General features: G+C 33.6%; 1 protein-coding gene across 5 annotated transcripts in view; it reads left to right on the top strand.

The window, feature by feature from the left end:
• The window catches only part of STXBP5 (syntaxin binding protein 5), a 170,516-nt gene that overhangs the window by 677 nt on the left and 154,941 nt on the right, over positions 1–14,898 (top strand). For all 5 annotated transcript variants that reach the window (XM_032873133.1, XM_032873135.1, XM_032873136.1 and 2 more), the window contains exon 2: positions 883–980. In XM_032873133.1, the coding sequence (XP_032729024.1) occupies positions 883–980 (98 nt within the window). The remainder of the gene's footprint in view (positions 1–882; positions 981–14,898) is intronic.

Here is a 14,898-nt window from a genome sequence, read left to right on the forward strand (position 1 = left end):
GTTTCTCACCTTTTCCTTAAAATGTGGTAGGAAGCTTAAAATATGAAATCACAGGGTCCTTTTATCGCTATGTTTGATTAAAAGTTGGTACTGTGATTTTTGCCCATTGATGGCACCATTCCCACAGCGGTCTGTAATTCGGAAAGAATGATGCAGCGAATTAATTCACTGGCTGCTCAGTGAGAAATACAAATTTGTCTTGATATTAATACTTGCCATAAAATACCATGTGTTTATATGTCAGCTTCTTAAAAATGTCTAAATACACATTTTGCCCTAATGCCCTAAAATTAAGGGTTCTATAGCAAAATGCAAAAATATATGTACTTATTTTCATTCTGTTACAGTTGCAAAATTTGGGGATAGATGTTTGATAATTGCTTTACTGAAACCTTGACAAAACTTATTGTAGGACAGCTTTTTTTTTTTTTAAAGCAGTATTTGTCATTTAGCATCTGCATAAAGTAGCGAAGTTATCACACTTGAAATAAAGCATGAATTGCATTTTTACATTAATTTTGAGAATTTTTGACTACCACTAACTTTAGTATTTTGGTTTCAGACATGATAGTATAAAATGTTAATAAGAAATTTTCTTCTATAGAATATCAGTATTATGGAAAGGTAGAAATTAAAATGTAAAATTGGGAGAGATATATATTTATGTATATACACACTTTTTAAAAAATTTCAAGTTCTATGTAAATAAGTGTTGTTAATATACATCTATAGGGTTTTATTTTTTTTTAAGGCAGTAAGTACATGTGTATGGGTTCTGCATCACTTATAATTGGTTCTAGATGCTAATGCCTCTGTTGACTTTTCTGCTTTTGAATTCTGCTTGCTGCCTTCGTTGCTGTGATGTCATTTGCCCATCCCTAGACTGTTCGCCATGGATTTCCCTATCAACCTTCAGCCCTGGCCTTTGATCCTGTACAGAAGATCCTGGCAGTTGGAACTCAGACTGGTGCTTTAAGGCTGTATCCTTTCATTTAAATCCCCCCTCCCCAGCAACCAACTTTTACTGTATTCTCTGCAGTCCTTCTGTACTGCTATTAGTTGCTTTTCCTGTTTTAATTCCAAAGAAATGGTGTGGTCAGATATATAGATATATATACCGTGAAATCATGTGGTATTGGCTTTCCCCTTGATTATACATCTATTCAGGCTATATGTTGCTGGGGTGTTTCTTATCTCTAAGTTTATAGTAGCTAAATATGTATCCATGTAGAGTTTTAAAGTTTTGCTGTAGTAACTACTGTCTTTGCAAGGAGCTAGAAGTTTCCAAGGGGAAATCTATCTGCTTGTATATACTAGGGGGATAGGGGTATTTTGAATGGAATGTGGCTTGAAATGAAGTTTAAAAGCAATAGTATAGGACACACCTTAATTGCTTTTTAAAAATATTGGGCATTGGTAGATACTGAATTTATGACTTATCATTCTAATGAATTAGAGATTGAATTTGATTTGGTTGTTTCTGACTTGCCCATTTGAGAAAAAACATTAGAAGACAAATCCTGTTAATTGAGTTTATAGGAATAGTTACGAAGAGTTGATATTTCTAGAAGTTGTAGAAAATTTGTTAGGGTAATACAGATGGATAAGTGTAGTCTCTTGATGCTTTCCCTTTTGTAGCCACCATTTTTATATGTATGTAAAAATTGTTAAGTTAGCTGTACTCTGAAGCATTGGTATAAGGAGAATTACTTTTCCTTACTGTGAATGAACTGTAATAGTTTTGTCATAGCATAGCATAGTTTTTCCAAATACCTGTTCGGTTTTTTTGTCTTAACAGTGGAGAATACTTCTCACTTTTATACTATTGAATTTGAAATAAAATTGTTGGCTTTTATCGTGAAATTTAACCATCCTTAACTATAATACCTTTATTTTTAAACTTAAAACGCAAGACTTTTAAAAGCAAATGATTTGTTCATCTTTAGGATATCTGTTTCTACATATTGAAGTAATGTGTTTGTAAATTAAAAAAAAAATCACTATATGATCACAATAGAATTACTATTGTCAAAAAAATAAAGAGAAGGAAGGAGCTTTACCCCTCACATTTTAGGTTTATCTGGCTCCTGAGAAGAGGGGAGGGGAACCTGCATTTTAGTTAAACATGTGCCTTGATGTTCCTTGTAATTTTCTAAAGTACTGTATATGGTATCAGGATATGCCTCAAGTTTCACTTATGATTAGTGTGTTATCTTTCAAAATACTTAAAAAACTTTTCAGATGGGCCGTTGATATGCATTACTGAGTGAAGTCTACATTCATAGTAAATACCAGTACTGTGGACATTCCTGTTAAATGGTAAAATCTGACGACCAGGCTAGATCTGAATCTGAATTTCTAAGAGTATGTCTAAAGGGCTCTTGCCCAAATATCTAGATATTTGAGACTAGAATATTTTTGGCTGCAAGTGTTTAGTTGTTTTTATTCCTAAACCCAGTGATCATTACCTTCTAGTTTAAGGTCCCTATTTTAGTCTTATGAAGATGAGACAATAATTTTAATTTGTCAGTGTGGGTACTAGGTATGCAGCAAAATTCCATATAGTGACAAGAATAGTGCATTATTGGATCTAGATGGACTAAAAGCAGATTTTTGTTGTTGTTGTTCTCCTCTCCCACCACCCCACATATCATCACTGGGTTAAAAGAAAAGGGGAAAAAAAAGTTAAATTGGTTATTTTTAGATTCTGCTTTTCTTTTAAATGGGTTCAACTTTTGCCATTGTCTCAGTGTAGTCTCAATTTTCCAATAATATATCACTTTTTTTTTTAACAGCAAGTCTGCCCTTTTTATTTTTAATATGAGTAAGTACCACCAGTGAGTCCCAATTTTATAAAACCAAATGTTTTCCTTAGACAAGACTGTTACCCTTAATGCATTTGAGTAATTAGCAAGTTGACGCAACAGAATTAAAATATAGGCCTGATTCTAATTGCCAAATAAAAGCAAGGATCTGGTGTCCAGAATCCTCACTTGTACATGAATTGCTTATACATTTTAATAGCTAAACACTAAATGAAAGTGAACATGTAATTATAGTTTACAGTTATACTCTTTTTTTTTGTTTGTTTAAATTTTAGAATATCTCCTACTGTATTTAGAATGAAGTCAGGAAAACTACCAAATATGTTTTTACTTTTTAATGAGATTTATGTGAACATTCCATAGTGATAAATTGGTTTGCCTACCAGTGATAGCAGCTAGTCATTTCTTCTATTAGGTTTAAGTATCAGATAAGCTTATGAGCTTTATTTATTGTGGCTTTGATTTATAGAAAATGACTAAGACCTTTTTATTTTCATTTATTATGCACATATGTAATTTAAGATCTGTATTTTTCTGTTCTTTGTTATTTTCAAAGCTAAATTAAAATTAATAATTTCTAATTTCAAAGCTCTACTGGCTTAACATGCAGACTTATTACACATATATTCTGTTGCTCTTGTTCTTTTATATTTTTTGCTGTTTCAGTTGACTTCTTTCACTCCTTTATTTTCTTCTCACATTAGACTCTTGTAGCCTGTAATAAATTTACGTTCTTGGAGCAGAAATATTCTCGTAGATAAAGTGTTTTCTTTCCTTTGATTGTGGAGAAGAAACTAGGAGATGTTTTCAGAAGTAGGATTGGGCTATTAGAACTTGCATTACAGGTCTGGTCTGACTAATAGAATGTCTTCCTGAATGTTGGACTGTACTAAATCTACTTTGAGGTATAAAAAAACTAGATGAGAAAGTTATATCTGATATCTGTATTATAAGAATTAGTGAAAATCTGAATTTTTAAATAATTTTCTAACTAGTAATGAGGCAGGATATATTTACTATGTCTCTTGCATTAATGTATAGCTAGTGAATGATACTGTAAGCATGCTTTGTGTTCATTCTTCTTGGTTTCTAAAAACAATGTGAGGTTGGAATGCATTTACTGATAGGAAGCAGGAAAATGTAATTTTATATACTAAGTCATATAGCAGTGATAGGATTTAATTATCTTAATTCTCTTCTTTTTGTTATGTAGAAGTAGGTATAATTTGATTTTTATGATTAATCCGGGTTGAAAATTATTAGGATACAATTTCTAATAATCTATTTTCATATCAATATCTAGAAAGGGAAAAAAGGTTTTAACTGAAGAATGAAGGCATTTCTAGTAATGTTATTGTTGTCCTTATCTAAACTCCTGGTTTACTAGTATAATTTTGAATTACTGTAACCATGAAGTACCCTGGCCTTTGTAATGTATTTTTGTCTGAATACAAGGAAGTCATGTTATGTGTGACTATATCAAGGACTAAGCAGAAAAATGAAACTTCAAATTTATTGAGTTTTAAAAAAAATTATATGAATTTTTATAATTATCAGCATTATTTAAGAACCTCATTTATTGTCTTCTTAACTTGTGGAAGATACAGTAAAATAGGCAATCTCTGATAAGGCTTGGATTGGTTTTTTCCATATATTTTAAGGCATAGATTGTCCTCTAAACTGTAGTGTAATGTAATATTGTTGAGTGCAGGCTCACAAGTTGATTTTTGTCTGTTGGAGTTCATTTAACCAACACTTATTAAGTGCTAACATTGGATTATAAACTGTGGCCTGAATTCTGGTTCTTTTCTTGACACTAAGGAATTGAGGTGTCTTTCAATTTTTTTTTTTAACCCCTCCTTTTAAAATGAAGATGCTGTATTCTTCAAGAAACAATTCTTTAATTCCCAGTGGCTGTATATTGTTCTAGGTGAGTATTCAAAAAAAATGGAGAACGTGATGCTTCGGAAAGTTTCCAGCCCTAACTAAAAGACCAAACTAGTTAAACAATTGTATTTAGAGTATTATTTAGGGCTTTACTGACATTCTGCAAAGTCAGATTGCAGGTAAAGTCATTACATTTGATGCCACATTAGTAGATGGGGATCACATAGAGTAATAGGGAAGACAGACTGGGAAAATTATTCTAGGCAAACAGGATGGGCAACAGTAGAAAAGTGGATTATTATAGTTAAGAGGAGTACTAGAGACAGTTTGGAATAGTGATGCTAATTGAATTGGAGACAGAAATAGGAGCCAGTTGGTGGAGAATCTTGAATGTTAACCTGAGTTATCTTGATTAGTGTCTCTCAGTAGTGGTAGCATTTTGGACTGGATAATTCAGTGGGTTTATCCAGCACATTGCAAGCCATTTAATATCTCTGGCTTCCACGTACTAAATGCCAGGGTTGCACCTGCTGTCAATATGGCAGCTTAGCCTCACATAGTTCCAGGTGTTCCACTGGACTTAGCCCAGGTTGTTCACCAGTTAAATAGGATAATAATCCTACTGAGGTCATGAGGTTAGCATCACGATTAAATGCAATAATGCATTTGTGTAGCTTTTAAGGCCATGCAGAGACAGTTTGATGAATACTTAATATATGATATTTTGAAAGTTTTTCTGTAGTTTTAATATTCAGGTCCTTCATTACTTCATTTCAGCAGATACTTGTTAAAGGGCAACTAGGTGTCAGGAATTATTTAAGAATGCCTTAATTTCATTTATTTTTGTAGCTAATGCAGTTGTTTTACTGTTCTTTTTTTCTTTGAGTGATTGAAATGGCCCTGTTCTCAGTCACAAGGTTGCAAAATTTCTGTTGAGACATAATGGGATAATCTATGTGAAAGTTTCTTGGGCATAGTAGGCAGTAAATGTTTAGTAATTTTGCACTTGTAAGATAGCATTAGAATGTTTGACTTGCTGCTTAGTAGTTTTATTTTGAAAACAATTACAGTATTGGAAAAATTTAGGAATCTGATTTTTGTTCAGATTAGTTCAAAGTGAAATAGTTAAAAGTGATATTTAGCTAGAATTAAGCCAGATTTTTATCTCCTCTTCTCCACTGCCATCATTTTTGACCATGGAAGAATTTTAGTCATTTGGAATTCTAGTTCCAGAGGAGAAACAAGGACTTTGAAATACTTTTACTTCTCAACTCTTAGCTCTTTATTAAAGAAGACTTTGTATAAAAGGAAGAATGAGTACTGTGTCAGCAGTAGGTTGGGATTCTCAGCATGAACTACTGCAGCGGGAGGAATAAGCAGTTTTACTTTAGAAACGATGCCTGCCTAGAAGCAGTTACTTTGCAGTGAATTTCTTTTTGAGGGAAACAAGGTATGATAGAATCTGAATGGAATTGAAAATTAGTAGGGAATCAAGTCTGCTTAGTAAGCCTTTCTTCCATAAGTAGATGGATTTTTGTTTGGCATTCTATGTTTTCCATTTGTTTTTTAGTATCATTTACCTTTAAAATCATAACCTGACTTTGCCGTCCTGAAGGGAAAAGGTAAAGGAATTTTCAAAGGATCACTTTATCTTTAGAAGATTTGTGTTCTAGTCTTCAAACTAATTTTGGTTAAGCTAGCTAAAATTTAGTCTGGGCTTCAGTGTCCTTTCCTGTACAATGAGGAAATTGGGATGCATGATATCTGGAATCTTTCCAGCTCTAGGATCTTAGAGTTTCTTTTTCTGTGGAAGATTTGGGAATGCTCTGAATCAGTTCTGTCTAGAGCCATCTTCTGATTGATTGTTCTGAGTACCTGTTAAAGAGGATAAAGTACTGGACTCCATCCCATTGTAGGGTCCTTTACTTTGTATCCATTGATTGCATTCAAAATCCAAGTCTGTAGCTACACAAATGTAAACGTTTGTTTACAAAAGGGAGCAGGAAAAAGTATATGAAAAACATGCACTTTTTTCATTGTTGAAATACAACTCATGTTGGATACTTAAGACTAGGTTATTGCATTTTTATTGTATAACAGATGAAGTCTCATTATGACGTAGGAAACGCGGGTATTTTAAAAATACTGTTAACTGAGTTTACTTGCTTTCCTTTCTTGGGTGTAAATAGTAAGGATATAAAATCAAAATGAAATTACACAAAACTAATAATGTAAAACTCAGTTTTTACCATTAGCAGATGGGCTTATTAGAAAACGAAAGAGAATTGCAACCTGAAACAAACCAGCTGCTGAAAAACTCTAGGCAAGTGCAGGGAACAAAGGACAGGACCCTTTTTTAAGGAGAAATGGGGTAAGTTGGGAAGGCAGTTAGGAAGTATCTGTCCATTTGAGTAAACCAGGAATTCAAAGTGTGGTGGCTTCTCATTGGTGTAGCTTTTGCCTGGGGAGGTGATGAGGAAAGTGTCACCTCCTTTGGCTGGAGTAAAAGAGTAGTATCCACTGCATGGTTAAGTCCATCTCTTCCTTTTAGCTCTGCAACTAACCACAAGCGGTAGGGGCATGAGAACTCCCCTGCCAAAACCTCCCAAGTTCTATTTTAGTGAGGTTTCCCATTACTAATTTTCACAGTTCCTAGTCACCTGATTTTATTAATTTTTATATAAGAGATTTAATATAGAGACTATTGAATTGCTGGTATGTAAGTTGAGTGCTAAATTGGTAATTAGTTACTTGGAGTAGTAACTAGTAATGTACATGTAGATAATTGGACTGTAGGGGTATCACTAAATGAAAGGTAAGCTTTGGTTGTTTTTGTTTGGCTTTAACTTCATGTGTTGGAAGTGACACATTATTTATAAGAAGAAAATTAATAATGAGTTTCAGTATTGTTTTGTTTTATAATGTATAAATGAGAACTTCCTGCAGTGATTTGGCATTGTATCATCATTAGAAGTGTCTTGGGATTACAGATAATGAAATGTTTTTAGTTTGACCTAAACAGATCTGTTGAGAATGTAGCAGAATAATACATGGAAAAGGGCATTTTACTATGTATCACCTTTTAGGTTTGAATGCTTTTTATTAATATAGTTACTCACTTTTGGATTTAGTAATCCTAGTTGCTTGAATCTCTTACTCGTGTTTCATTTTAAAGAAATTTTGGACACTAGTTTGTTTACTGCATAACTTTTTCTTTTTTGGCTGTGGAGGATAAGTAGGGGAAAGAATTGTTGTGACACAGTTTACTTCTTACTACTTCCTGTTCCAGAGGGCCATTTGTTTAGTGATTCATTCAATCTAGAATATTTTTTCCCTGTTAAAGTAATTCTTACCTTTAAAGGTCAGTGCCTTTGTCTTTGTGATTATGTATTTGATTTAATTCCATCCCCAGTTCCACCCATGTAGCCATCTTTCTTTTAATTCAGCATTTCCACACTACCCTTCTTTATAAGTAATATGTAGACATTTTTAGATAACCGAAATTATAATTTGAAATTATAGCTATAATATTGAGTGGTATTTTCTTTTAAAACAAACTGTCAGAAACATTACCACAAATGAGAAGATACGGTGGAGTTTAAAGTGATGCAAAACAATTAACCAGTATCCTTTGCTTAATCAAGAGTCCAGAAACTGGACAGTAGTTGGTATATAATTCTAAAATCACAACAGAATAAATAAATAAATAGCACAACAGAAGGAACACAAAGTCTTTTTTTTTTTTTTTTAAGATTTATGTATTCTAGAAGAGACAGAGGGGGAGAGAGAATTCTGAAGCAGACTCCCTCCTGAGCGTGGAGCACTACAGGTAGCTTGATCTCAGGACGCTGAGATCAGCACCAGAGAGTGGCTGCTCAACAGACTGAGCCACCCCAGGTGCCCCAGGAACACACATTCTTAAATGATTAATTTAATATGTTCTCTACTAAATACCATATAGAAGATGGGTGTGTGTGCTCTTGCATGCATTTAAAATAATGAAGATCTAGATTCTTAGTTCAGGAGTCAGGGCTAGATAGTAAATATATTAACTTTTTAGTTTCTAACACAACTATTCAACTCTGCCAATGTGGCACAAAAGCATCCGTAGACAATATGTGAAGGAAGGAGTATAGATGTGTTTTAATAAAACTTTATTTATAAAAACAGGCAATGGACTGCATTTGGCCCACAAGCTAAAGTTTTTCAGTCTAAAAGCCCTGTTTTAATTCATCAGGCTGCCTTGCTTTTAAATCCATAGTGGCGAGGAATGCTCAGGAAGGAACCACTACAGGCATTTTTGTAGTTAATGCAAGTATAATTTGTGAAACTTATCAGTTTAAGTTAGCCTTTTAGTCATAAATGGAAAATGGTTTAAGAAAAAATTAGTAATTCTAAATGATATATAGTACTTCTGTATGCCAGGTTAAATTACTTGTGTAAATATTTTTTGGTCCTATGGAAGAGGCTTTTTTTTGGAGGGGGTTAATATGATAATGAAGATGCTTAATTAGGTATCTTTCAGGGGCAGTTCAGTAATCACTTCTGTTAATAAAGTATTCAGCGTGTTTGAGACCTTTACTACCCAATTTTACTTAAAAATGTTTGCATTTGTAGCTTTTAATATTTTCATTAATATTATATAGAAATGTAGATACATTTATATAGATACTTTTTTTTTTTTAAGATTTTATTTATTTATTTGAGAGAGTGCACAAGCCAGAGGAAAGGGGCAGAAGGAGAGGGAGAAGCAGGCTACCTGTCAAGCCTGGAGCCTAACTTGGGGCTCTGGATCCCAAGACCCTGGGATCATGACCTGAGCTCAAGGCAGATGCTTAACTGATTGAGCCACTTAGACTCTCAGAGAAGTTTTAAAGATAAAAGTGAATGTAAGCATTTTACTAAAATATTGCAATTTTGTAATTGTCTGCAAGTTTTCATTAAAAAATAACCAATTTTTATTTGTGAAAGAAAACAACCTGAAAAATAATGTATTAAAAAAAAAAAAAAGAAAACTCATAAAGTTCCTAGAAACAAGTTCAGGTACATGGTTCCCTTCTTTAGAGTTGAATATATTGGATGTCCCTTGGGAAGAATATGTGATACTTTAATTGAAAACTGAAATCAGATCTGCTTTTTGAAAAATTTTTATAGTTGCTCACTACATCATTTTCAAGTAGCATTAAGTAAGAGTATTTTATTCAGTAAATAAGGCTAATTTCTACTTGGTTCCATTTCTCTAACTGGTGTTAGTCTTTTTGGAAGTTGTTACCCAAGACAAATAAATGAAGACATGCTCAGCGTATTTCTTTACTGGTGCTGTAATTTAAAAATGAATGTTGAGGGCCTCCTGGCTGGCTCAGTCGGTATTGCATATGACTCTTGATCTTAGGGTTGTGAGTTCAAGCCCCACATTGGGTGTGGAGCCTACTTTAAATAATAAATAATATTAAAAATGAATGCTGCTCTAGAGTAACTTAGATTCCCTTAGAATGGAAAATATAAAGGGGTTTTACTATATAAAGTAGCTAATATTTTTGGTCTTATAATTCTTCATTTGAAAATTAAGGTTTGCTTAGCCCATGTTATTTGTAAAATATATAGTCTTAGAAATTATATGGTAGTTACTGTTTAAATAATGAGATTTTTTAAATTTTAAAGTAGGGATTTTGTATATCCCTAGTTTAAGTTTTGTTTGTGTTTCCCTTTCAGTAAGTGCTATCTAGAATTTTTGAAGTTTTCTTGGTGAGGTTGTCTATTGAGGGATGATTAATCTTACCCTTTCTTGAAAGTACATAATCTTTTCTTGTAAGAGCGGTACCTCTGCTTTTTCACAGCAGTACTCTGCCAGAGGTGACTGTAAATCTAGTGGCATCAGCTATTGCAGTACTTTCTACTAAATTGCTTTCCTTTTTGTATTTTTTTTTTCTTTTTGTCTTTTGAAAAGGAGAAAAAGTGGAGCAGACTTTTCCATCTATTCAGTGTCTGTACTGTATTTTTCATAATAGGTTGTATTTTTCTTTTAAAATTCACTTTGCCATACTTGAGAAAAGAACTTAGCCATTAAGCATCTGAGAATGGATGCTGGGATAAAAGACTGTTTTTACCTGATATGTCAGAATGCACCTTGTTTCTTGTTTCTCTAACCCAGACCACTGTGTATGCCTGTATTTCTTGTAGAGTGAGCAAATGATTCATTTCAAAGTATATTTATATATCAAAAGCTATTCTAAATAATTGGCTGTGATAATAAATATAATTCACTTTGACTCCTTTAGAGAAAATCCTAACTCCAAAACAAGGAATAGTAAGAATGAATATTTTTTCAACAACTCTAATTTGTTTACCAATAATAAAAAATTCTTACCAAAAATAATAGTGGAAGAGGTAACTAGAGGCCTATTTCAATTCAGTGAATACTATGAGTTAGTCTGGATGTGGTAGTTACTTGTTTGTTTTGATATTCCTTTCATTCACATGAAAAGGAAGCAGTTCACTGAAATAATTTTTCAAATACCATTGGAAGTTTATTGTAAGTAGTTATGTTGCATTAAGGAAGGTTTTAATGTTGATTTATGCATCTTTCATAGTTATTTTTAAAATTTTATTACATTTTTACTGCAGAAATAGTACACATTATAGTTTTGCTTAAATAGCAGACTAGCAGAATGTTAAAATTGTGAGTCAGCAGTAAAATTATGTCCACCCTTATAATCATGAAGATGTAGCTAACTTCATTTATTAAAATATTAATTTTTAAAATAGACTATTTTTTGAGCAGTATTTGGACTCAGCAGAAGGTACAGAGATTTCCCACATTTCCCTGTCGGTGCTCAGCATACCCCCTCCATTATCAACATCCTCCACCAGAATGGGACATTTGTTATAACTGAATAACCAACACAGACACGTTATCATCCCAAGTCCATGGTTTATATTAAGGCTCACTCTTGCTGTTATGTATACTATGGGTTTTGGCAAATATATGACATGTATCCACCATACAGTATCATACAGTATAGTTTCATTGCCTAAAATCCTCTGTGTTCCACCTATTCATCTCTTCTTGCCCCGCAATCCCCAACTCCTGGTAACCAATTATCTTCTTATTGTCTCCAGAATTTTGCCTTTTTCAGAATGTCCCTGTAGTTGGAATCATACAGTTTGTAGCCCTTTCACATCCACTTCTTTCACTCATTAAGTTTTGCTCTGCGTCTTTTCATGGCTGATAGTTCATTTCTTTTCAATGCTGGATAATATTTCACTGCCTGGATGGCTACAGTTTGGTTATCCCTTCATCTACTGAAGGGCAGATTGGTTCCTTGCAAGTTTTGGCAATTATGAATGAAGCAGCTACAAATATCCCTGTGCGGGTTTTTGTCTGTATATAAGCTTTTAGCTCCTTTGGGTAAATACCAATAAGTGTGGTTACTAGATTGTATGTATGATAGGAGTATGTTTGGTTTTATAAGAAACTACCAGACTGTCATCCAGAGTAGCCGTACCATTTTGCATTCACACCAGCAGTGAACAGTTCTCTTGATCTCCATTTTTATCAGCATTTGATATTGTCAGTTTTGGATATTGGCTATTTTGTTAAGTTTGTAGCAGTAACTCCTTGTTTTAGTTTGCATTTCTCTGGTGACATGTTATACAGCATCTTTTCATATGCTTGTTTGCTATTTGTATGTCTTTGGTGAGGTGTCTGTTAATGTCTTCGGCCCATTTTTTAGTTGGGTCGTTCATTTTCTTCTTGTTGAGTTTTAAGAGTTCTTTGTATATTTTGGATCTCTAAATATGGATCTTCTAAATATTTTCTCCAAGTCTATGGCCTGTGTTCTCATTCTCTTGACCTTGTGTTTTACAGAGCACAAGGCTTTAATTTTAAAGAAGTTCAGCTTAATCAAAAAATTTTTTTTTTCAGGGATTGTGCTTTTGGTGTTGTACCTAAAAAGTCATTGTCATACCCAGGGTCGTCTAAGTTTTCTTCTATGTTATCTTCTAGGAGTTTTATAGTTTTGCATTTCACATTTAGGTCTGCCATTAATTTTGAGTTAATTTTTTGTGAATAGTACAAGGTTTGTATCTAGATTCATTTTTGGTGGTAAGGTATGAGGGGAGGAGAAGCATTCTGTTTGATTAGGTCTTAGTCTTTTAGTGAGCCAGAGCTTCTGAACTGTGAAACTCACAAGTGATTCTTAGTCACCACCAGCCCCCTCCCCCAGGTAAGTTAGGATAGCTAGAGTCGGTTGGAGTTGGTTATTTCTCTTCCGCCTCATCAGTTCAGCTCTGATAAACCCCCAGCTGGTTAGGCTCCCATTAGTTTCTCCTGAGGGAAGGTCTTGTTAAGAACAGAATGCTCCAGTGTATTTAAAAATCATTGCTTTTCCCCACCCATTGCTGGAAGCAGGAGGGGATTTTTCTCAGATATTTGCTGTGGGAACCTGGTGGAGCTCTTGGAGGCAAAACTCACTAAAGTGTTAAGGATTCCCCGCTCTCCATTCATGACTGGGTCCCTCTTTGAGTCTTCAACCTCTGAAGTCTTGCAGGTAGTTGGTTGTCACACTGATCAGGTGGAGGTGGCAGGTGAAGCAATCTCAGATGAGAAAGCTGCAGCCACACATAGGTTGTCTTATTTATCACAGATCATTTGAAATATTTCCATTTTTTTTGAGTCAGGTAAATGTATGAAGTACTGCATCTTTTTTTTGTTGACTGTCACTTATTTATTATAATGTGAAATAACAGAAATGAAATCTCTCAGCTGCTCAATGATTGTTGTTTATGTTCACACTAAATGGTGGAGTTGGTCTGATGCTAAAGCTCCTCTTCTTCATTTTTAGAGTGCTTTTATCAGTATTCTTTGACCACATTATGGTGGTCTTTAGATTTTAACTTTGTTATTGAAAGTAATCACATTATGATTAAGTTTCTTCAAGACGTAAGCCATTAAAAATAAAAATCCACTGAGCTTTTATTCAGGGTATTAAGCCGGTTGAGAGTAGCAGCACCTTGAAGCCTTAGTAGAGATGTGAATTACTCTGCTTGCTAAAAAGTGTAAGAATGCACTAAAGTAAATGGTAACAAGTTAGTGGAAATCATCAGGGTTTATGATGGATAATTTTAATCAGGGAGGAACAGTTTACCCTTCAAAGTCGTTCTTGGTTTGCTAGCAGAATATACGTTCAATGAAAGTTCCTTTTCCACAATGTTATATAATTAAATGTATAATACTGTAGGATAATTTATTAGTCACTTATGAGTTCATGAAAAGTTCAGTTATCTGTACTCTCATCTTTAAACTTTGCAGAATATGAATATATTTTTAGAAACTGCACAGCATATCAAAGTTCTCCAGTTGCTTTCCATTTTATATGTATTCCAGTCTTCCATTCCTAGTTTGGAAAATTGATGTGTCACTTCTGTATAGGTTGGAATAATGACAGTACTTTCTTTGCCCTTTTTTTCATTGACAGGAATTGATGAACAGATTCTCTGAGAATATATATGATCCTTAAAAATCTTAATAATTTATTAAATATATACTGTCTTGATGTTATCTCATTCTTCATAAAAGCAGAGGTTGCCAAAATATGCATGCAATACACAGTGGTAGTGAGAGTAGTGAACACTTGCCTAGAAGCTGTACTCTCAGAACTTACCACTGGCTGGGGTCCCCTTGCCTGCTTCTTTGACTCTTTTTTTTATGCTACTTTGCTGACAGGATGGTAAAAATCCAGGGGCAGGATATACAGAGGAACTGTTGCTGTGATTGTAATACCAGCCTAAAAAGTGATTGGAAGGTAAAAGGAACAGGCTGAGCTTATAGATTCATGGAATTTTAAAAGCTTTTGAAGGGTTTTATCTGTTGTGTATCATCTATTAAATACTTCCTGTGTTTAAATCTTGAATGAAATAAAAATATTTAAAAATTGAGTGCAGGACAGTAGGAAATAAGGAGCTTAATTGCAAAAATACTAAACTGTAGTGTGAATTTTTTTTTAACATCTTACTATGCTGCATTTCAGTTAAGTTGCTAAATAGTTAAATTCATTGCTTGTGACAGATATTTTTAATCCTAGATAAAAAGGATTTTTAAAATTTTACTTCAGATTATAATGTTTAATTTGTTTCATTAATAATTGCAGTCATTTTTGGCCTTAAATTCTGTCTTTTGTTTTTCCTT

The sequence above is a fragment of the Lontra canadensis genome, unplaced genomic scaffold, assembly GCF_010015895.1.
Source record: "Lontra canadensis isolate GAN:19392208 unplaced genomic scaffold, GSC_riverotter_1.0 scaffold47, whole genome shotgun sequence".
Taxonomy (NCBI): domain Eukaryota; kingdom Metazoa; phylum Chordata; class Mammalia; order Carnivora; family Mustelidae; genus Lontra; species Lontra canadensis.